This window comes from Triturus cristatus, chromosome 4_1 (genome assembly GCF_964204655.1).
Source record: "Triturus cristatus chromosome 4_1, aTriCri1.1, whole genome shotgun sequence".
In the NCBI taxonomy this organism is placed as follows: Eukaryota; Metazoa; Chordata; class Amphibia; order Caudata; family Salamandridae; genus Triturus; species Triturus cristatus.
In genome coordinates, this window is record NC_140585.1 from 935,641,180 (window position 1) to 935,666,169 (window position 24,990).

At 43.9% G+C, this 24,990-nt stretch overlaps 1 protein-coding gene across 1 annotated transcript in view; it reads right to left on the minus strand.

The window, feature by feature from the left end:
* LOC146855863 (vomeronasal type-2 receptor 26-like) overlaps positions 1-22,676 on the minus strand; it is a 107,571-nt gene extending 84,895 nt beyond the window's left edge. Inside the window, exon 1 of the mRNA XM_085651182.1 lies at positions 22,553-22,676. Within this exon, the coding sequence (XP_085507308.1) occupies positions 22,553-22,676 (124 nt within the window). The remainder of the gene's footprint in view (positions 1-22,552) is intronic.
* Between the last annotated feature and the right edge of the window lie 2,314 nt (positions 22,677-24,990).

Below are 24,990 nucleotides of genomic sequence, written 5' to 3' on the forward strand. Positions count from 1 at the left end.
GTGGTGTACCAGAAACTCACCTCAGAACCCAGAACCCAGTATCCGGCTAGCATAAGTGTCCCATTCGTTATCCGAGATTCGGCTCAGAGATCCCAATGAAAAGACAACCCAGAACAAGCTACTTAGTGTACTCTCAGGAATGGTGGGAATCGGAAATACCTGTTCGTATATTATTCTCACATCAGTCCACAACAATAATCAACAGAGACACGGTGTAAATAAAAAGAGTTTATTTTTATAGACCACGTGTCCTAAGATGCAGTACTTTGGCTAATACAAGCAGACAAATGATTAAAATCAAAACCATCAGCATAGTTACAATACCATAGAATATAAAAGGGGTGATCATATTATAATGACAGTGGATACTACCACCTTCCCTTTATTAAGAAGCTAATATTATTATTAGGCTAGTAGAAGGTCTCTTAGGCTTGAATAGGGGACCCCATACCTCAAAGATCAGCTTAGTGAAATCACATCACAGGAGCATCAGGAGTCTTCTCGCAGGAAGGCTCGTCTTCGGTCTGAATAATAAACATGATGTCTGTGATATTAAAAGCACCGACTTTCAGGTATTTGCAGCTGCGCGTGTATTATGGCTAAATAGTGAGTCGATCAACCTAGAGTGGAAAACATGCATTGTGTAATAATCCAGACTGTTTGTCACACCATGTACAGACCAAGGTCGCTGCGCAGAGCTCTGGATGGTAACAACAGATTGCTCTCGTGTGAGGCAAGGCTCGAGTCAGCAGTGTGTTTTAGAAATAACATGTTAAACGCAGTGTCGTGCGCAAAAGCAGCAAGATGGCTTTCTAACATCTAACGTGGTTATGCTAACTTAACAATGTATGTACGTATTAAGGGAGTCCTCGCTACACTTCATCACCCTCTGCGCCCTCATGGTCTCCGCCCCCATGCAGGATGCCAACACCACCGAAACACTGAAGTGCAACCTCTGCAATGTCTGCCCCCTGCACAGACACGCCTTTGAGATCTGGGACCTCCTCAACACCCTCTCGCCAGACTTTGCCTTCTTCACAGAAACCGGGACCAATGCCTCCTCTGCCCCCGACATCGCCACTGCCATCCCTACCCACAAGTAAGGACACACCTTCGACCCCATCTTCACAGGTGGGAACAACATCCGCTTCAGCCACACCATGCAACACCCATGGACGGACCACCAATGCATACACTTCCTCATCAACAAACCCACACCACCCAAACCTGCACCCCACCCTCCATGTAGAAACTAAAGCAAGATCACCGAGGAGCAGCTTGACTCCACCCTCAACCGCGATGCCCCTACCACCTTGACTGACGGCAACCCTGTAGCCAAAGAACTGCACAGATGGATCACCAACTGAACAGACAAGCTTGCACCCCTACGTAACACCAAAAGACAGCACCCCAGAAAAGCCACCTGGTTCACCACCAACCACCTACCTCCAAGAAGCCAGAAGCTCCTGCAGATGTCTTGAAAAGAACTGGAGAATCAGCAAATCCATGGAAGACCACACCACCTACAAGAACGCCTTGACGGAATACCACCAACACATCAAATCCACCAAAAGGACCTTCAACCAGAACAAGATCCTCCCCAACTCCAGCAACCCCAAAGAACTCTTCAGAGTCATTCAGAAATTCACCAAATCCCCCAGCGTAACCACGGACAACACCCCCTCCCAGGACCTCTGCAACGAGCTCAGCTCCTACTTCCATCTGAAAATCAAGGGCCTCTAGGACAACTTCAGCGACCAGATGCCTGACTCCGAAACCACTCCCTCCTCCAGCAACACCAGCCAGCCCACCATCTCCTCCTGGACACCAGTCACCACTGAAGACACCCCATCGACCATGAAAAGCATCCACTCAGGATCTCCCATGGACCCCTGCTCCCCACACATCTTCCACAGAGTCGCTGCCGCCATCGCTCCAGATCTATGACGGACCTTCAATGCCACCTTCAAAACTGGCATCTTTCCCAATAACTGGAAACACGCAGAAGTCAGACCCCTACCAAAGGAGCCCTCAGCAGATCCCATAGACATGAAGAACTACTGACCCATCTCCCTCCTCCCCTTCACAGCCAAGGTCACCGACAAGACCGTCAACATCAAACTAACAAAATTCATCGAAGAGAACTCCATCCTCGACCCCTCCTGATCCAGATTACACAGCAACCACAGCACCAAAACCACTCTACTCACCGCCCAAACAACTTCTGTACCCTCCTCGACCAAGGACACACCCCAACCCTGATCCTACTCGACCTCTATGCAGCTTTCAACACTGTCTTCCACCACACACTCATAGCCAGACTCCATGACTCCGGCATACAGGGAACCGCCATCGAATGGCTCCACTCCTTCCTCACCAGCAGAACCCAAAGAATCAGACTGCCACCCTTCCTCTCTGAACCCACGGAAATCAACTGTGGAGTACTCCAAGGATCGTCACTCAGTCCCACGCTCTTCAACATCTTCATGGCCCCCCTAGATGCCATCGTCAGACAGCATGGACTCAGCATAGTATCCTAAGCCGACGACACCTAGATCCATCTCTCCCTTACCAAGGACCCCATCACCACAAGACTAAACTTAAACTCGGAGAAGACAGAGGTCCTCGTCCTCGGACCCTCACCCTCTGCATGGGAAAATACCTGGTAGCCTACCATCCTCTGCATCCCCCCACCTCCACGGACCACGCCCGGAACCTCTGCATCATACTTGACTCCTCCCTCTCCATGACCTGACAGGTCAATGCCATCGCCTCCACCTGCTTCAACATCCTCCGCATCCTCCAAAAGACCTTCAAATGGATCCCCCGAACCAAGGAAGACTGCCACCCACACACTCATAACCAGCAGACTGGACTATGGAAATGCCCTATACGCCGGTATCAACAAGTCTGTGCTCCGCAAGCTCCAGACCAGACAGAAAACCGTAGCCAGACACATCCTTGGCATCCCTCAACAAGAACACATCACCCAACACTTGCACAAGCTCCACTGGCTCCCTGTTGAGAAGAGAGTAACTTTCAAGATCCTCACCCACGCCTACAAATGCCTCCACAACACCGGAACACAATATCTCAATGAGAGAATCTCCTTCCATGTACCCAAGAGGAACCTCCGATCGGGTGACAACACCCTCGCCAAACTACTGCGTGTCCGCAGAGTGAGAACAAGTGGCTGAACCCTCTACTACATTGCTGCCAAGACCTTGAATGAGCTCCCTTTTGACATCAGGCACGCCCCAACTCTGGACATCTTCAGGAAGACCTTCAAGACCTGGCTCTTTTACTGACCAGAGCTGCTCCCCCCAAGCACCATGAGATCCTCACGGGGGAGTAGCATGCTTAAAGAATCCCTGATTGATTGATTGAAAAGTGTAAGATCACATGGCAGCATCGCCTGTTTGGCCCCGCCCCATCCACCTTAGTAGCATGCATTTCACAGACCCATACAGCCACTCACACATACACCCATACCCACTCACACACCCATACAGCAGTCACACATCTAGTCATAGATCCATACAGCCACTCACACCCACTCACCAACTCACAAATACACTTATACAGTCACTAACACACCCTCAAATCTACTCATTCAACCATACAGACTCTCACACACTGACTCACAGATCCATACAGCACTCAAACACCTAGTCACTGACCAATACAGCCACTTACACTCCCACTTACAGACCCATACAGCCTTTAACACACCCACAAAACCACTCACACACCCACTCACAGACCCACACAGTCACTCACTCACCCATGCACCGACCAATACAGCCGCTCACACAGCCACTCTCAAAGGTTGCAATTAGGAAATACAATTTTAAAAACTTTAGAAATGTATTTTAAAAAAGGTTACAGGGACATTATAGTTAGGAAATAAGATTAAAAAACGTTAGAAATGTATGACAAAAACAAAGGTTACAGGGATGTAATAGTTAAGAAACAGAATAAAAACCACCGTAGAAATTCACTGAAGAAACCAAAGGTTACAGAGCTGTTATAGTTAGGCTCAGATTTCACTTGTACAAAAGCAGTGAAATTCAGAAAACTATAACTTATGACCCTGCAATGTACTGCTTATGACCTTACATATAACATCACTCATGACATGGTCAGTGACATCACTTATGACATCACTGATAACATAACATAACATAACATGTGTATTTGTAAAGTGCACGTTTACCCTGTCGGGGTCTCTTGGCGCTGAATAACAGATGTTTATTTTTACCCAACTCAATGGTACTCATTTTATCGACCTCCTATGGATGAAAGCCTGAGTGGACCTTCCAGGATTTGAACCTGTGACCATGTGGTCAAACACAGGCCCCTGCAGTGGATGCATTAGTCCACTGAGCCACCAGACCTGGATCATGACATCACTGATGACATCTCAAATGACATCACTGATGACATCATCCATAGAACCATTCACACATCCACTCACACACCCACACAACTACTCATAAATTCACTCACAAACCCATACAACTACTCACAAACCCACTCACTCATCTATAGAGCCATACACCCATTCACTCAACCATACAGCCACTCACTTACCATACAATTACTCATACACCCACCTATTCACCCATACAGCTCCTCACACCTCAACTCACTCACCCATACAGGCTCTCAACAGAGCCATTCACTGACCCATACAACCACTCACGCACCCACTCACACAATCACTTACATACCCATTCACCGATCCATACAACCTCTCATATGTCTACTCACTCTCCAATACAGCCACTCACACACCCACCCACTCAGTTAACCCAACAGTCACTTACCCACTCACACACCCACTCAGTTAACCCAACAGCCACTTACCCATTCACACATCCATATAAGCACTCACATATCTACTCACTCTCCAATACAGCCAAACAGCTGCTCAGTTCACCAAACAGCCACTCAAATAGCCACTCACACACTTATGCAGCCACTTACGCACCCAGTCAAGTTTCAAGTTTATTTATTTTGATGGATTAATTAAAATCTTACACAAAATTACTAAAAGCGTCATCAAATATAAAAAATAAAAAAATAAAAATAAAGATATATGACTGTTATAATATCTTATACTTAATAAAATACAATGTATAGTATATTTTAAGATACAATGGATTAGCAATTCAAATGATATTCCTCCAATTTTTTTCCAACAGCACACAAAAATTTTACCAATGCAGAATTCATAAATATATCTTCAGAGTTTAGACATGCTATCAGAGCTTGCCTACATGTCTTTACTCCACGATCATTAAATAGTCTCTTAAGAGTAATTTTCCTTTCATTTTCTAATTCAGGACAAAGACACAATAAATGTATAATGTTCTCTTGTCCGTATTTACATAACCTACATTGGGTATTCTCTTCTGATTTCTTCCATCGAGGTAAATGACATAATCCCGGCAGTAGGCCAAATCATGCTTTGATAAAGATATGTTTGTTTTTCTGCGACCACAATGTTTCAAGATATTCTTGGACCTTTTTTTTCATAAATCTGCTTATGATTGGCCATGCATGTTTTCTTATTACAAGTTTATCTTTATCTTTTATCAGGGACAGATGATTAGTAAGTTTGTTGATTGTTTTTTTAAAAACTTTCCTGGGTAATAGTGTTCTCACAAATCGGTATTACACCAAATTCTTCTATCGCTGTATTTAAATAGGACCAGACCTGCAGATTCCTATTATCTTTTACTTCTTGCCATAACAGCTGAGACATTTGGTTTTCTTGATCATTTTTTATTCGTGTCAACACTTAAAGCGCTTGCCATTTCCTTGCATAAAGCTGGTTATTTAACCCAAATGTCAGCCGCACTTGCGCTTGTGAGGCTTTATTCGGCAGGCAAAATGAGATTTTATAAGTTTTTGCAACCGCATTATTAATGATCTCCGCATCTTTTCCATTTAGTACCTCACTACCGTATGTCAGAGTAGGTAATAATTTCGCCGAAATAACCTTTAGGAAAGGGCTATAAGACAAGTCACTTACAGCTTTCTGTATGATCCTAAATGCTGCAACCAAAGTATTTGCTTTTCTGGAGATATCCTTTTTTGCGGAAGGAAATTTCCACTATCATTAAATATAACACCAAGATATTTGTAGGATACAACTTGTTCTAATTGAGTTTCTTCCAACAACCATTTTTATTTATATTTAAGTCGTGTATTTTTTGTAACAACCATTAATTTGGTCTTTGCTTAATTTATCACCATATCATTTTCTTTTGCATACGTTGATATACGATCGATTAGCCTTTGCAACCCAACTTTAGTCTGACTTAAAAGTATAACATCATCTGCATACAACAAATTGGATATTTGTTTGTCTGCTAACCTAGGCGGGTGTGCATTTACTTAATTCAGTGCGGTAGAGAGATCTGCTAAATATAAATTAAAAAGCAGTGGGGCCAGGACGCACCCATGTATTAAACCTCCAGTCGTAGGTATTTCTTTTGTTAGCGTCCGACCATCACCAATCCTCATCCTGATCCAGGTATCAGTATGCAAAAGTTGAATCAACTTCAATAATGAGTCTGGAATTTCTTGCTCCTTTAGTTTTTCCACAAACGTTGTCTATTCACACAATCGAATGCCGATTTAAAATCAACAAAGCAAAAATACAAGTGCTGTTTTGTCAAAATTGCCTTATCCATTAATGCTGATAGTATTAGTATGTTTGTGGGAGTTCCTAGACCTTTGATGAACCCTGTTTGATTCGGGGGCAGTATCTGCTTTTCTTTTACCCAATCTGTTAAACTTGATAATAAAATCCCTGCAAACAGTTTTACGTCAGTATCTTGAAGGGTAATCAAACAATAGTTCTCCGCCAATTGCCAATTTCCTTTCTTAAAAATAGGAGATATTAATGACCCTCTCCAAGATTTCGTAATCAACCCAGTCTGTACAACTTCGTTAAAATCCTCTGTTAGATATTCAGACCAAAAGTCTGGCTCTTCTTTATAGAGAGCAAACGGGATATCATTGGGGCCTGGTGTCCCATCTTTTTGATTCTTTATTAGTTTGGCGACTTGTGATTTTGTAATATAGATTTCAATATCACATTCTAAGTCTGTTTTAATCATCTTTATCTGTTTGCCACCCTGGATATTAGCTTTAGTAACTGGGTTTAAGAGTTTTATAAGAAATGCAAACCATTCATCAGATTTGTTAGGTCTTACTAGACCATTAATCATTTTCCAAAACTCCCTTGAGTTTGCTTGATTACTAGCGTAAAAGACTTTTGTCCACAGATCCTGCCTAGCTTTGTTTTTTTCCTTCCAAATTAGTTTCCTCAAATTATGATTGATATTTTTTAATTTTATCTGTATATCTTCATTGTTTGGAAACTTAGATTGCTGTTTCCTAAGTCTGTTATGGGCCCGTCTGATTTTTCTAACTGTATATGGGAGGTTGATGTTAGTTTCCCTTTTTTCCAGTTGAGTCACTTGTTTTTTCTGTACGCAAGAAGTGGTATCAGTAGGTTTTACTATTTTCTGTGTGAAGTTTTCCCATTGCTCAATTGTAGACCTCCTGGTGTTATCTTTAAAACATTCTTTAACTAGCTCTTGTGCCTTTTCCTTTATATCATCCGTATTATTTATTTTCCATATCAATTTTCTATAATTGATGGCACATGTCTGACCTTGCGTTGTTTGATACTTTTGATGTTTCAAACATGACAATTTTATATTAATTATTTGTTGACAGTGGTCACTAGCAGACACCTTCCTTAGATGATAGGGAATGACTTTGTTAAAGAAATGTAATGATACCATTGTATAATCAATTCGTGAATTAAAATTATGTGACTGAAATGTCCAAGCTGGTGGTATATCCATTGAAAATCTACCGTTTAATATTCTTAGTACCAATGCTTCCACATCCGTGAAAAAGTTTCTTCCCATTAAATATTGTTTGGTCTTTATTATGGGATCCAATATTTGTTCAGGGATTGCCCATTGTTGATTTTGGGACTGTATAAAATCGTCCTGTAAGAAGTGTATTAGTAGGTTTATGTTAAAATCATCTGTTACGATATAATCTGCGAAAGGTTCTTCCATTATTTGCTCCAATAAGAAACTAGTAAGAGCAGCACACATATCCGTCCTTGAACTCTGTTTTGGTGGATTATATATATATATTGATTAGAATTAGAGTTTTTGGTTTCTTTTCCTCACTTGTTGTATATTGCAACTTTACTGCTTGGAAATTAGAATTACTCATGGCTAGCTGCTCGTGATCAACTTAAGGTCAATCAATAAGAATATTGCTAGCCCCCCACAGGGACGACCACATTTGTGGTGTTTAATTGCAGGCTGAAAGTATCCTTGTAACATAAAAGGGTCCATTGCCAACGTTTCCTGCAATAATATCATTTGAAAGGAATTTGACAGTGTATCTATTTGGGCATTTTTTATCTTTTTGCATAACCCATTCATGTTCCATGAGCACATCCCTATTGTTAAATTGTCTGTATTCTGTTCTTCTGTTTTATCTTGTAATGTATTCTGTCATTGTTCTTTGTTACAATGTAATGCTGTCAGGAATGGATCCATTTTTCATTTATTCCATTTACTTTATCGACTTTTATTTCATTAGCTGACTTTTCATCATCGCAACCTATTTTTCCAAGGGGATCTTTTAACATAGAATAGACTAAATCGTCTTTTTTTTCCTTTAACCTTTTTATTGGACTTTCTTCTTTTATAAACAGAGTTGGATAAAACTTTGGGGGTGGTTGACTAATTAATGTCCCCCAACTATGAAAGATTTCTTGTTCCTGCACTATATGATCCGCTATAGAAGCAGTGGCTACAGTTAACAGCGTTATTGGATGTCTACCCTCAGGGTTTGGTAAAAAACCTACACATTCAATATCTTCAGTTGACACTTTTTCTAATGATGATACTGATTTCATCAACTGAAGGATATTTCCTCTATTCGAAATATCATGGTTGCCATGTGAGTCGTATAATGGTGTAAAAATTATTTGGGCAGTCTTTTTAGGCAACCATGCTTCTCTTTTTTTATCCTCATAGTTTTGGTGTTCCTTATATGTAATTTGTTTATTTTGACCACTTCTTACAATCACTAGGTTATTCCATGTTGATTTATGCCTAGTGTTCTCTACCATTTCTTTCGGTACCATAGAATTATTCTTAGTTTCCTCAACTCATTGTTTTTGTGCAACTAGATAATATTTTTGTTGTGTCAAATTCCAGCCTAATCTTTTATTTTTTTAATTTTTATTTTTTTATTGAATTTTCTGATAAACATACATTATGGTCGTCTCATCCAGGACAATTCCACAGAAACAGTACATTGTAAGGGGCTATACATCACTTTACCCAATAACACACAGTGGAGTGGTCAGCCTCACACAAATATCATATATATAGTGCAATAGTCAAGTCAGCAGTTCCCTTGAAGTAAGTTAGAGTGATCACGCAGGTATACCGTAAGAGGCTCCCAAATATCTAATGGCTTCGACATAATCGGCAGGTCTTCAGCATATAATATAAAATTGTCTCTGCAGTATGTAGCATCTTGTAACCAATTCGCCAAAGTGGGGGTTGGTTTACTGTCCCAGTTCATAGCCACCCTACGTTTTGCCAGGAGCAGCAAAATAGCAGTCAACTTATTTTTCTTCGATTTCATCGGTATATTCAGCCCCAATAAACATAACTGCGGTGTACACACCAATGTGCAGGAGGATAACATACCCAAGTGATGAGTCACAAGCTCCCAATATATTCTTATCTTATCACAATTCCATGCTAGGTGTGCGAAGTCCACCCGGTCCGCACCACACCTCCTACATCTCGCATCATCCCGCAACCCATATTTATGTAATTTGGCCGGAGTGCAGTAGGCTTGATGGATATATTTCTAGTGAATAATACGGAGATTACCGTTAGGTGTAAGGAGCGTGATTAGCGCACAGCATGACGCCCAGTCTGCATCTGTTAAGGGAGAGTCTAATAGTTTGTTCCAGTTATCCCGGGCCTTATGTGTCTGTGTCCCAATTTTTGTTTGAACTAACTTATATAGTCTTGATATTATGTTAGTATGAGTGGGCGTGGCTATTAACGTCTGCAATGGCTTCAGCACTGGGGGCTCTGCTGGAAATGTAGGATATAGCTCCTTTATGGCTGCCCTCAGTCTGTGATAAGTAAATCTGAATAGTAATGTCTGATTGCTAATATAAGACAAGTCATCTAAAGAGATGAAAAGACCATCTTGGTACAGATCACCCATCCTTGTGATCCCTATTTCTTCTAGAATCCTCATACTATTCTTTTTCTGTGTGACTGATAGTGTAGGGTGATGAGCTAGTGGCAAATTTGGGGCAAATATCGGGGTTTTGCCTGCTTTTTGGCTAATGTTGTGCCAAACTTCCGATGTCGTCCGCACCGTGTGTATTTCCCGCGGTGATAGGTGTTGTCGAGTGTGTGTGACTATGCTAGATAGTGGTATTGGTCCTGCGTCACCCTCCTCCACCGCTTAGTGTGGCAAATATCTCACCGGGTGATACCAATAATGTGCGTATTGTGCTTGAGCGCATAAATAATATATATGAATATCCGGGACTTCGAAACCACCCGATTCATATGGAAGAAACATGATGCTAAGACCCATGTGGGCCCGTTTTCCAGCCCATATCAACCTGCTAAAATTAGATCGTATCCGTTTAAATATGGGGGCGGGTGGTTTTATTGGTGTATTAATGAAGAGATATAGTAGCTTGGGTAAAAGTATCATCTTTATTAATGATATTCTATCCACTAGGGATGAAGGCAATGCGATCCATCTTGTTATATGCGTTTCTATGCAGTCTATTGTGACTCCATAATTGTGTCTCAGCACTAATTCCGCATCTCGATGCACCCAGATCCCTAGATATTTGATTGGGTTGTCATGCCAGACAAGGGGAAACTCCATTTGTGGTGCTTTAGTGTTTGCTGTTAGTGGTATTACGGCCGACTTACTCCGGCTGTATTTTATATACTCCCGCAGTATTGGTGATAGAGTTTCTTCCGGGTTGCGCAGGTAAAGTACCATGTCATCTGCGAATAATGATATTATAATGGGTCTCTGACTGAATCGCAAGGCCGCATGTGCATATTTCTGACGTATTTTACAAGCTAAAGGTTCTAATGCAATGGAAAAAAGTATGGGAGACAACGGGCAGCCCTGCCTAGTGCCACGTTGTATGTCTAGTGTGTCTGATATATGCATATTTACCTTGACCTGGGCAGTAGGTTTGTTATAGAGTAGAGCGATCCAGTCAATGAGCCTGGATGGTAAGCCTATTGCTCGTAATATTGCAAACAGATAAGGCCACTCGACAGAGTCGAAGGCCTTGGCTGCATCAAGGAGCACCGCCAACGCGCGCAACTCCGGATTTAACTGTTGTAGTAGGGCAAATATAGTGCGGAGGTTATGTGTTGTGGACCGCGCTGGTATAAAGCCGGATTGATCAGGCAGAACTAGCCTAGGCATGAGTGGCTGCATTATCGTGGCGGGAATTGTTGCCAGTCTCTTTCCGTCTGTGTGTATCAATGATAGAGGTCTGTACGATTCCGCCTTGTCCGGGTTTTTGTCTGGTTTTAGTAGGGCTACTATGAGCGCTTCACGCAACGTAGGGGGAGAAACGTGTTGCAATAGGCTTCATCATACATCTCCAGTAACGGTGGAATTAGTAGGTCTGGGAATGCTTTGTAGAATCCCGCAGTGTATCCGTCAGGTCCAGGCGATTTGTCGTTAGGGAGCGATTTGATTGCCGATAATACGTCCTCCTCCGATATGGGCTTAGCAAGGTATTCTCGATGCGTATCAGATAGCCACACCAGGGCGATATCTTCAATATATTCTAAAATATCGGCTGTTTGTGCCGTGGTCTGTGATTTATAAAAATCCCTGTATGTTTCTACAAACGTGTGAAGTATACCCTGAGTGTCATAATGCAGTTGCCCGCTGTCATCCTCTATCTGGGTTACCGTTTGCTGCTTGCGTTCCGCACGTACCTTATGAGCTAGTGTCCTGCCTGGTCTACCCCCCGCCCCCAGCCTGCGTGCTACCTGGCACCGGGAGATGTATTTTATTTCGTCCTCTGCCAGCACATTATATCTATTTAATTCTTCCCCGATGTCACTGAGGGTGCTAGTGCTGTGAGACGCGTCGTATTCTGTTTCTAGGCCCCTTATGCGGTCCTCACTCAACTTCAGCTGTGTTCTTATATCCTTCAGGATACCGGCATTCGTGCTTATGCAAATACCTCTCAGTGTGGCCTTAAAGGCCTCCCACAGGGTACCCGTGCTGTCTGCTGATTTTGCATTGTCAGCGAAGTAATCTTTGATCGCTTTTTGTATTGTGTCTTTATATATGGGGTCAAGAAGCGCCGTCGCATTAAATCACCATATAAATGGAGGAGGTATGTAAGTCGGAATTTGTAATGCTAGTAGGACGGGCTTGTGGTCAGAGAGTGTTTTTGGGAGGTGTGTTATATCTATAGCCCACGTGGACGCATGCCTCGTGAGCAGCCAGTAATCCAGTCTCGACCAACTATTGATTGCTGTGGAGGAGTGGGTACTATCTTGAGTTAGCGGATTGCGGGCACGCCCGATATCCAGCATTCAGAATTCCTCCATGCCTTTCAGAATAGTGGAGGCAGCCCTTATGTGTCGCTCCGCGGTGTTCTGGGATCTATCCAACTTAGCATCCAGCGCAACATTCATATCCCCACCCCACAACAATTCCATGTCTGGCAACGCGCGAATCTGCGCCCAGAGTTGCATATAAAAGGCAGGGTCATCAGTGTTCGGCCCATATACATTGATGATGCCAATTTTGGTTCCTCTCAGGACTCCTGTAACTATGACGTATCTACCATTTGGGTCTACTATTGATTGGTGCAAAAGAAAATGTGTCCCTTTACGTATAATTGTAGTAACCCCCCTAGCACAGGAAGAATATGTCGCAGATATCACTACTTCTGCCCATCTTTTACCAAGTGTATCAGCCTTACATTTAATTAGATGTGTTTCTTGAAGCAGCGCAACGTCAATACGGTGTCTGTCAAGATAGGCAAACACTTGCCTAATCTTTTTAGGATTTTTTAGGCCCCTTACGTTCCACGTTATGATTTGCAAAGGCGTTGCTTTAGCCTTCATGTGCATGCAGAACATTGACATTCGTCCTCATTAAGCTGCCTGCGTGTGTTTTATTCTTAAGCAATATGTGCCTGTGTGTGCCATCTTGGGTTGTACTGCACAATTGTGCGTGTGAGTATGGTGTCCTAGTATGTTTACGACCGCCAAAAGAACAGATTCCCTTCCGGTACCCCCCCCCCCCCCACCCACTTCACCATCCCAATCATGGCAAAGACATATTCCCATAGCTGCTACTAAAAATCCCACCTTACAATACTTTCCCCAATTCAAACACGTTCAAAAAGAAAGGTTGTGTTATACACAGGGGGGACGGTCACCGCCGGCTAACTACCCCACCCAGTGAATGGATGGGGGACCACGCCACAACCCCATAATCATTTAGACATCATGGGATATCATAGAACAGCCGAGATCTGAAAATTAAGTAAACATTTCTCAAAATACACGACCAAGATTATACAGTATCGGGAAATTACATGAGAAGTCCCAGAACCTCACTTACATATCCTTCAGTGTACAGAGAGCCTCAGCTTGACTTACAAGAGAACTGTGCGTTCTATAAGTCCGTCACATTCACCTCCAGATAGTGAGCATCATGTTCATTTGGCTAACACTGTCATTCTACATCCGACGTATGATCTTGTTCCGCGCTCACCCCCCTTGAGGATTTACAACGCTGTGGCTGAGGGTGCTTGAGCTGCAAGTATCTTAGTGCTTCCTAAGGGTCATTGCAAATTATGCTTTTGCCGTCTTCCGTGATTTTCGGACGCGCCGGGTACAGCACAGCATAGGGAATGTTCATGTCTCTTAATTTTTTCTTTACCTCCAGGAATTTCTTGCGAGCTTCTTGTACCTGCGTGGTAAAGTCCGGGTAGATGAAGATATTCATTCCCTCATAATTTAGTGTTCCCATCTCTCGTGCTTTACGAAGGGCCACGTCTCTATAATTTAGTATCTTTGCTATTATAGGACGGGGTCGTGCTCCAGGTATCGGAGGAGGTGCAAGGGACCTGTGAGCTCTTTCTATAATGAAAACCTCAGAGAAGACCTCTCTGCCCAGTAGAGTGGTTAGGAGCGTCTCTATGTACCTCTCCATGTTTCCCGTTCGTGTTGATTCCGCCACGCCCATTTTATGCAGATTACTTCGGCGTGAGCGAGCCTCCAAGTCCTCGGTCTTCATCAGGAGTGACTGTATGACCTTGTCAGCTTTAGTTTGTCTCTGCTCAATTTGATTGTGCGAGTCTTCTGCCTCTGATATGCGGCGCTCCGCTTCATCTATGCGCTCTGTGTGTTTGTCCAGCCTTTCTGACTTCCGGTCAACCCGATATGTTAAGGAGTCAATTTTCCCGTCAATGTTGGACAGGGTTGCCTGTATTGTGGTGAACATTGCCTGGAAATATACTGTGGAGTCGGATCCCGCCGCAGGATTGCTAGCGGGGTCCGGATCATGTGGCTCGTTCCCCATATCCCCAGTCTTTCGGCGCTGTTCAAAGTGCAGCTTAGGTTGATTTCTATCCTGTTTCCCCATCACAGCCCCACCACCTGTGCGGTGTATCAAGGGAGTGGTGCAGTTACAGCAATATGGGCCCAGGATAGCTGTAGACGCCAAAGGTCAAGACACAACACACGGATCAGGGGTCTCTCTCCCCAGCACAACCCAGAGATGGAACGTCCCCAGCCCAGCAATTTGCACCCCTCCGATTCAATGGCGAGTGTGCGAGGTGGGAACAGAGCTCAGCCCGTTTTATCGTAGATATACATGCTGCAGATCCGGCGCAAGCACAATCTTGTCAGGGAGGGTATCTCTACTTTCGCTAGGATAGGTTTGTTCCTGGTTGCGCAGGATAATCCCTCGGGTGGAGCACTAAACAGAGTTTATGGTATCTTGCGCTGTTGGAGAGATGCGTGATGCCACACGCTGCACACCCCGCAGACCTGCGCACGATACAAATCCCGTGTTGCGGTCTCTGAACAGATTCCCTTCTTTACCTCTCCGTGTCCTCTCCGACAATGATAAAAGCATCTAGCTCTACTCCATTGGAGACTTGCCCTTAGCGAATCACAGCTGCGGCACCCGGTGTTTCCCTTATATTACCGCTAATTGTCGCACCTCATGTGTAGCGTCTTCACTCCAGTGTTGCCCGTACAGGCCTCTCCTGCCGGGGAATACGTCGCCAGGCTGTCGCTGTTTCCCAAATGCCCCTGGGCCACCACCTACACTGCAAGCATCTCCTGGTAGCGTTCCCCTCTCCCTCTCAGCAGTACGGCCAGGGCGCTTCAGGGCAAAGAGGCTTGTGGTAGATCTCCCACGCTGCAGCCTGCACTAGATGATACTCCCTGCTCTCTCCGCGTGCCCCGAATAGGGCGGCTCAGTGCCAGGAGGCGTGCCCCAGATCAGCGTCTCAGCAGATGGTCCCTTACCGTGTCGCGACTCCGCATCTCTCCAAGGGTCCGCATATCTCCGATGTCGTACCGGGGCCTTAATCCGCCACCACAGCTTGGCGTTCACTCCACGTCCAGCGTCGTAGGGTCGGCGCGGCAGGATAAATTGGCAGTCCGCTGCTCGGCATCAACAGTGCCCCAATGCTGGCCTCACGCCTCTCGTCGATTCCCGCCCCGACCGCGTCAGAAGGCCTATCCCAGTCCGCGGCTCCGCGGGCTCTCGTAGAGAGCGCATCCCGTCGGAGGCAGCATCAGGAGCAACGTCACCGTCCTGCCGAAGCCTCCGCTCCTTCCGCTCCGGCTCAGCCCTTCTTGAACAAGGTTGGCTTGCCCACGTCTCAACACAGGTAGGTCAGTGGCATGATTTCTTCGTTTTTGCCAGATTTACTCGGTGTATTATGCAGGATAAATTCAGGATTGCAGCGTGATCGGGAGATCACGCTCAGTGCGCGGCCATTCCCTAGCGTGGCAAGCTCCGCCCCAAATTCCAGCCTAATCTTGGTGCAGTAATTTGGTCTCGTTGAATTGTCCTCTGAACCACTGGACCAATATACCTTTGTTACTCATTTTGGTTACATAACGTAGTTTTAGGTTTAAGGGTGTTTAAGGGACTCTTTACTTGATTCATATTTTTAATCGAATCGCTTTTGATATCATATATAGATTCCTTTTTTACTACACAGCCGTTTCCTTTGAGCCTATATATTTCTTCTTTTTCTTGAGCCTTCTTTCCCTCCAATTCTGATGTGCAAGGCAATCGGTCGGTATTATCCTTTAATATAATTGCGTTTATCGGGAGAGGTTTTTGGTCGTCAGGATGTTTCCCAGGCTTTATAAATATATCATAATGCTTTTCATTTTCGTCCAATATTTTTGCAGACTGACTCCCCGATAAATCGCTATCTTATTTTTCTAATGATATTTTCCTTTGTTTTCTTCCCTCTTTTATCTTATTATTAGACGTTTCTAATTTGGAGTGTATTTTTGCGGCATTTTCCTTTTTTGCCTTATTTCTTGCTTTGCATAGTTTTTTTCTTTGTCTTTTTGTTGTTTCAAAGTGCTATAGAATCTTCATTATCCTCTCCTTCTTTATTCAGCTGGACTGGGAAATCAGGCAGTATTTCTTTTCCTTTTAACTTATTTATCTCTTGTTTTGTGCTCTGCGTTATTACCATGCTTAATTTAATCAAGACATCAAAATCTATTATGTCTCCAAGTTGCTCCACTTTTCCCTCTTCTGCAAAGGCAGATAGCTTTTTGTCTGACTGACACCTCTCCTCTTTTTGATCTTCATGTTTTTTTACGCACGATGTCTTTAACATCATCTAATATAGTATTCACAACATCCGGAATAGTTACCAGTTTATTTATTATCGGAGCACATGTACAGTCAAAGTAATTTGAGGCTGCTTCCTTGTGGGCTTTTATTATTAAATTGTTTAACTCAGATAATTTATGATCGATCCCGGCGACTGCATTTGCCATAACTCCAAGTATTTCAATTTGAGTATCCATTTTGTTCAACTGAAATGTCAGTGCTTCAAGAGTTAGTGCTGAAGTTTGATAAAATATATCCCATATAGATCTCAGGTCTTGATTATCTATATTTGTAGCTTTTTGGTCAATGTGTATTTCCCTGTTGCAAATGGGAGTTTTGGTGTCAGCCTGGCAACTTTCTTGGTTTCCAGATTTTTTTTTGATTTAGCCATATTATTGTTTTTACTGTTGTATTCGTTTTTAAATACAGATTGATCATTGCTTCCTAAATTTATTCCAGATTTTTGTCTCCACTCATTTTTATTGACATTGTTGTCCCCAATGCGGAGTTAGTTATACCAGTAATTTGATATTGGTTTCCTTGTACGAATTCGGCTGCATCATTTACACTGTCCTCGTGATCTAGTGTCTTGCTATGTAATATATAATCATTAGCTAATTTGTTTTTTTTCCTTATTTCAACGTTAACTTCTAACGGTAACGGAACCCATGCAGTGATTGAATTCATAGTCATATCGACATGTGATAATTCTTTCTTTGATATTTCCATCCCATTCTTAACCATATCTCTTGTTTCCATTTGAGGGAGCAATGCTGGGTTTAATGGCTCAGAATCCGCTATTTGTTCAGTTATTTGTTCTTCTAGATCCTTATTTTGTGGGTTGTTAAAATGATTGCACTCCCACTCTAAACCAACTGTTTGTATATTTACTTCCAAGTTGTTAGTTGGCTTAATTGGTGACTGTAACTGTTTTGTTTCTAATTCTGATTGCATTGACATGAGTGCTCCTGCTGGGTCTGTCATAAAGTCAAATTTCTGTGGTATTTTTGTTGATTTTTCAAACATCCGAGCTATTGGTGAAATTAGAGTTTGATTTGCCCCCTTTATCTGTGCTTTGTCTTTTTTTAACACATTTGGTAGATGTATTTTCCGTGCTCCTCTTGTGGGGGGGCCCACTGTTCTTTCTTTCCCTGAGCGCATTCCCAATATCTGCCTCATTTGCTCGTATTTGAAAATAGTTATTTCTTATAACTTTGTACTACTAGCAGATTGCAAATGTATACGTGTACACGTGTGCGTCACAATATAGATGATAAATATAGCCCAGCGGGAATAATACTGGATAATCTTAGGGTTAGTGCTTGGGTATTGAGCAACTCGTTACCATCAGCCTTCTCCAACCTCCACTATTGCTTTTCAATTTTCAATTTTCAGTGCAGTACAAGCAGCGCGTTAATTAAATCCTTATTTTCACATCGTTACCATCATTGTGCCACTCAACTTGCCCCACAACCCCTGAACCACACCACAAGAAACACCGCTAGCTGCGCTCAGTCTCGGTCTCAGTCTCGGTCACAAACTCAAAGATGAGGGACCACCAAGCCGCTTCCGCAAGGGCAAAGGAGGCCGAAGGGGCAAACGTTTTATTTCCCTCAGTAGTATGGCTAATGGCAATTGGTAGTATGGTAGTATGGCAAATTGCAAACGACAAAGGCTGTTACTCGGTGTTAGTTTATACACACCTGCTTATTACTAGTATTTCCGTTCTAAACGTTTAAGCGCCACTCTACTCTTCATTATTAATCACCCGGCGCCGCTGTTCAACTACACAACTCCCAACTCACGCCCTCATTTGCAGCAGACTGCAATCTGCAAATCCAGGATTAGATCTCTGTCGGTGGAAAAGCAACAACAGCATAGTCCTCGCTGAATCCTCACTGTGGCTATTTTCTGCAACTATCTGTGTTTAGCAATACTTCATGCGGCTCCTGCCGTGTTGAGGATCTCCTTGAGGATCTTGCAGCTTTCTATCGTGTTCAACAATGGTGCTTGTGGCTCCTGCCATGTTTGGGAACCTTGCGGTGTTCCACCGCGTTCAACGATACTCCTACCATGTTGTGAGGCTCTTGGGAGTCTCTTGCGGCACCTGCAGCCCCCCCAGAGAAAGTACTCTTGCAGCACCGCACTCACAGTAAACCGCAGCCTCAGTGAAATGCCCGACTCGAACCTCGGGATCAGCGGGGGAGCCACTTGCTCTGCTCACTCGGCACCACTTGGCTGCCCGCCACCGCAGAAAGAAGGCAGCAGGTATCAGCGGGATCAGCGGTGGTGCCGCGGTTTCCCGCTTGCTCCGCTCACTCAGTACCACTGATCGACACTTGGCTCCCCGCCACTGCAGAAAGAAAAGCAGCTGTATTTGTGGGATCAGCAGTGGTGCTGGGGTTTGGAGGAGTCGTGGTTCAGCAACTTTCCCGCTTCTCGCTCACTTGCTGCAATCGGCAACCCAGTCACTCACCCATACAGCCACTCACACAGCGATTCAGTCGCCCATACAGCCATTCACACAGCTGCTCACTCATCCATACAGCCACTCACACATCTATTCACTCACCCATACAGCCACTCACACAGCCATTCAGTCGCCCATACAGCCATTCACACAGCTGCTCACTCACCCATACAGCCACTCACACATCTATTCACTTACCAATACAGTTACTCACACAGCTACTCAATTACCCATACAGATAGTCACACACTTATTCACCCTTACAGCTACTCACATACCCACTTATTCACCCATACAGCCACTTACACAGCCACTGAATCACTAATACTCACACACCTAGTCATTCACCTATACAGCTTCTCAACAAAGCCACTCACACATCCACACAACCACATACATATCCATTCACACATCCATTAAAGCACTCACACGTCTAGTAACTCACTCATACAGGCACTCACACAGATACTCACTTTCCAATACAGGCACTCACTCACCCACTCACCCACCCATACACTGACTCAAACAGTCACACACCCATGCAGCCACTAAAACACCCAGTCGCCCATCCATACAGTCACTCACACAGCCACTCACTCACTAACACAGCTACTCACACATCCACTTTTTCACCCATAAAACCACTCAATACCCACTCATACATGGATACACACAGTCACCCAGCCCCTCACATAATATTTAGCTTTTATAGTGTCTTAGTATAGATGTTTAACACTTAGAAATGGTTAGAAAACACTCACAATCACTTGATGGCATCAGTGATGTCATTTGACATGTCATCAGTGATTTCATCAGTGATGTCACTGAACATGCCATGAGTGATGTTATATGTGAGGTCATGAGGAATGCATTAAGGGGGCGTAAGTTATAGTTAGCTCAGGTAACTATAACTGCTCATTTTAATTGTTTTATTAAAAGTGAAATCTGAGCCTAACTATAACGTCCCTGTAACCTTTGTTTTTTAGAAGTGAATATATATACATGTTCTGAAAAAACCCAGGGTTACAGGGATGTTATATTTTCGAAATAGCATTAAAGAAAACCATAGAAATTTGCTAAAAAGCAAAAGGATAGATGGACGCTATAGTTAGGCTTAGATTGTGCAAGCAGAAAACCATAGAAATTCAACAGTTATAGTTATACTTATTTCAAGAAACTGTAAGTCGTGCCCTAAGGAAACTATAACTCGAGTCACCGCTGTGCACAGTTTTCTCACCAATAATTTTATTGCAAATGTTACAATTATATTATAAATTATTTCAATTAAGATGTCATTACTGATATATGTGGGCTAAGTAGCAGTGCATTGAGGCCAACCCCCCGGATGCACCCAACCCTGCAGCCAGGCCCTGCAGAGTGGGGGTTGGCCACAGGGCCTGGCCTGTGGTCAGGCCTTGTGGCCAACCCTCCGCAGGCTTCTAACCCAGCCTCAGGCACGGTCTTCGGCCATGCGTGGAGGTGGGTCAGACACCCCTTATATATAGGCAATCCGGGAGGATGGCCAGCAGCCCTTGCCCCTGGGCCGATAATGGCCCCACTGATCCCATTCCCCGGGCCCACCAAATTACTAAGATGCGGCCATGTGGAACCCCTCCCTAGGCCTACCCAAGTACTAAAAGGGGAGGGGGCAATGTGGCCCCCACCACAGACTGATTTTGGCCCTGTGTCCCCATCCCTTGGGGCCTGTCCATACGTGGAAGAGGAGGGGGGCCACGTAACCACCTTTGCTGGTCCAATTCTGGCGCAGGGGACCCCATCCCCTGGGGCATGGTCACTTCATGCCGGGTGTGCAATGCTGGGGGCCACGGGGGGACCCTGAATGTCCCTCCAGTCGCTGCCAGTTCCCTGCATCCAGAGGGAGCCGGCAAGGCTTTGTCATGCAGAGAGTAGCAAAAAATGTTGCTCCTTGCATGCAGGAGCCTTTCTTTTAATCTGTTTTCTTGCCCAGATGAAAACTCTCATCTGGCAGGAAAGGTTTTCCTACTCCCGCCCAGTGAGAGCAGACTTACTGGTCAAAGCTCCTGCCAAGTGAAGGCAAACATCTATGTCCTGTGGGTGGGCACCTCCGGGCATAGCAAGGTGGCTCTGAGGGGTAGCAATCCCCAGGGCCAATAGTGGCTCCTGGAGTGGGGGCGTGGCTCGCCTCTTTTAAGATTGCACAGGCTGGCCCCGGGAAGTTGGTGTTCCAATGGGCCAAGAACAGCCCAGGACTGGGATCACGCAGCCCCCCACCCCATGGCAACATTGGTCTGCCCAATGAAGGCAGTGGTCCCCGGGGGCGTAAAGGAGCCAGGAGGGGGTCTACATGGACCCCCCGCCCCTTCCCTGTGAAAGATTGACTTTGCCCCAGAGAGGTGGCAGTCTCCAGGGTCAGAAATAATCTGGAGACGTGGGCCGCGCAGGCCCGTCTCTCCATTGTAATTATTTCAATAGGCCCCCGGGAGATGGTCCTCCTGGGGTCCAAGGTTTAAACAAGTGTGAGAGACCGCGCTTGTTTTTCTAAACATTTTTGCCAAGATTCACGGATCCAATGCACTTTTCACAGCAAAAATAAAAAAGAATGCTTTTCGACCCCGAAGGCAATCCTGGGGACCCCACCAGCAGGCCTAGTGGGGCAAGGTATTTCTATGCTCACCTTTTCCCGCTTTTTAAAAAAAAAAATTCGAGACTCGGCTGAGTCTGATTTGCAAAATAGCTGCCAGCACTTCCTGGTTGAAGTGTTGGCAGCTAATAAGATCTCAGCTCCCCAAACATCCATGCACCGTGTGCCAGGCACCACATGGTACATGGATGTTCAGAACCATCCCTTTTCCAATTGCAGCTTGTGCTCTGGCTTTTTTACGGGCGGCAGCACAAGCCACAATGGAAAAAGGGATGTTTACGACTGCCGGCACAGCAGTCGTATGCTAATTGGGCTGTCAGGACTGCCGACTCATTGTCGGGTGGTGTCAAGCCTGAAACAATCGGGTTTGGATGCTCTTCCGCCCACCATCGTAATGAGGCCCGGTGTCTTAACATAGTAGTTCCTAGCAAATTTCTTGATCACTACTCATGTTTCTGTTTGTCCTTCTTTCTTACCACTTTTGTTTGAAATTTCTCCTTCAGAGCAGAGGGCACAATCAAAGCAGCAGACTGGCTTTCCCTCTCGTGCAACTTCCCTATATCCCAGTGGACAATTTTCACTGCAAACAGAACGAGGCATCTGAAATTAAACAGAAGAGAAATGTGTGTTTGTTGTATATTTTACCTTTGCATATTTAAAACATCAATAATCACTTAGTTTAAATATCTACAGATGTTTTAATAATATTAATTTACCTGTTCTACAAAGTTCAAAGAACTCCGGGAATCTAGAGTCAATTTGTAAGTGGGTGCCTGGCTTATGGGCCCATAGTTTACCTTGTGAAGGAGACTTTGGTGTATTTTTGTTTTACCCTTCACATTTAGAAACGTGATAAATTACTTGGTGTTTGTGTTAAATAGGAAATCATAATTTAGGGGCTAATTACAAGCAACCTGTGCCACCAGGGTGCCACTTTTTGTTGTTTTGAATGGCCTCATAGAGATAGAGCAAGGCAATGCAGCGCAAATCGCTGCATTGCCTTACTCTGCGCATTCCTGCCCTTTCACTTTGGTGTAGGGCAGCACAGCAAGATGACTTGCTGTGCTGCCCTACACCAAATCCCTGTAAACAAGGGCCTTAGTGTATTTGCAAGTGACCTTATTGCCCTGATGTGTAACAGATTTCCAAATAATGGCTTCCTTCAAAGGGTGTTAAACTATTGCACCGAGAGCGACACAGTGAAGAACGAAAGTCAGCAAGAGAGAAAAAAATCTTATAACTGCACCCACAGACAATAGAACATGCCTCTGATCATTCAAAATGATAATGTAGTGGCATCACCAAAGTGTTTTAATATGCCATCTGGAACTATTGCCATGACTAGTAAAATGAAATTTAGGATAGAGTTGACTACTAACGGGCCAATTCTGAGTCACTTTGTACTAGGAGCCATATGTACAAACAATTTTTGGAGTCAGAAAGGCATGATTTGCAGAATCAGGCTGTTTTCGGACCGCAAAAATATATTTCCATATGTACAAATTAAGATTCAGTAACAGGTTAGTGAATCCCAATGTGCGTTTGCGATTCAATATTTGGAAGGGGCATGTAAAGGGAGTCCCATCCAAATACAGAATCGCAGGGGTATGTAGGAATATTTTATTGATACCTCAAAGGAGAAGGTTAACAAGGATAGCATTGATGTGGTTGGTGCAGTATGTGCAGATGGAGGTTCTAGAACCCGTGGGGGGTGATTAAGAAAATATTTGAGGAATTCAATAGAGGTACAGTTGATAAATTTAACAAGTTTGAAGGAGAAAGATATACAAAGGATGACAAATTTTCATGTAATCATTGTGGATGTATGGGCCATATTGCTTCCTTTCCTCAGTGTTCGGCCAATGGAAAAACTTGTGTGAAGTTTAGCAGAATGGGACATTTTGCTCGAGTTTGTTGTGAATTAAAGAAAGGTAGTAATTTGAGTAATACGAGTAAGGTATCCTAGCTGGCATATGGTAGTGTAAGTGACGAGGGAAAATTAGAACATGTAAATGAGAGTGGAAAAGGAAGAGGGGAGATTTTGTCTATTTCAGATGGTGTGATGGATAGTGTAGAGGAGGAGTTTAAGAATTCTCCCAAGTGTATTGTGAAGGTTAATGGGATTGATATAGAACATATTGCAGATTCTGGATCGCCATGGACAATTATCACAACTCAGTATTTTCTTCAAAATTATGGAGCATGAAGGATGTAAAGCCTTCGGATATCATTGTCCAGAGTTTTGATGGGAGTGTTATCAACATTGTAGGTTATGTAGATACTGATATCCTATTTAAAGGAAGAGAGACAAGCATAACATTGTATGTGGCACTGAAAGGAGTGAATGTCCTTGGTTGGAAAGATCAATTGAAATTGAGAATAATTCTTAATCCTAGAAACCGAGAACCTGTTTTAGTAATAGAAAAAGGGAAATGTGATAAAGGAATTGTGGAAAAATTTCCTGAAGTCTTCACAGAAAGATTGGGAAAATTGGAAGGTTATTTCCACAAGATCAAGGTTAAATCAAATGCTAAACCTGTGGTGCAGATACTGCGAATGAAATGTACCCATCAATGTAAGGGAAGAGCTTAGCAACATGTGTTGGGAATGGTGGGTTAAGGAGTGATTGGAGAAGTAGAATCTCCTGAATGGATATCTCTGATAGTTTCGGCACAAAAACCTGACAATTCTTTGAGACTCTGTGTGGAATTAAGAGCTTTGAATGCTAACATTGTGGTTAACTGTCATCCGTTGCCTAATATCAATGAGGTAATTTGTATGTTGGAAGGAGCCTGAGTATTCTCTACTTTGGATTTGAGATCAGCCTACCATCAAATTGAGCTGACCGAGGATTCTCGTCATCTAACAGCATTTATTACACCACAGGGACCATTCCAATTCAGACGTCTGCTAT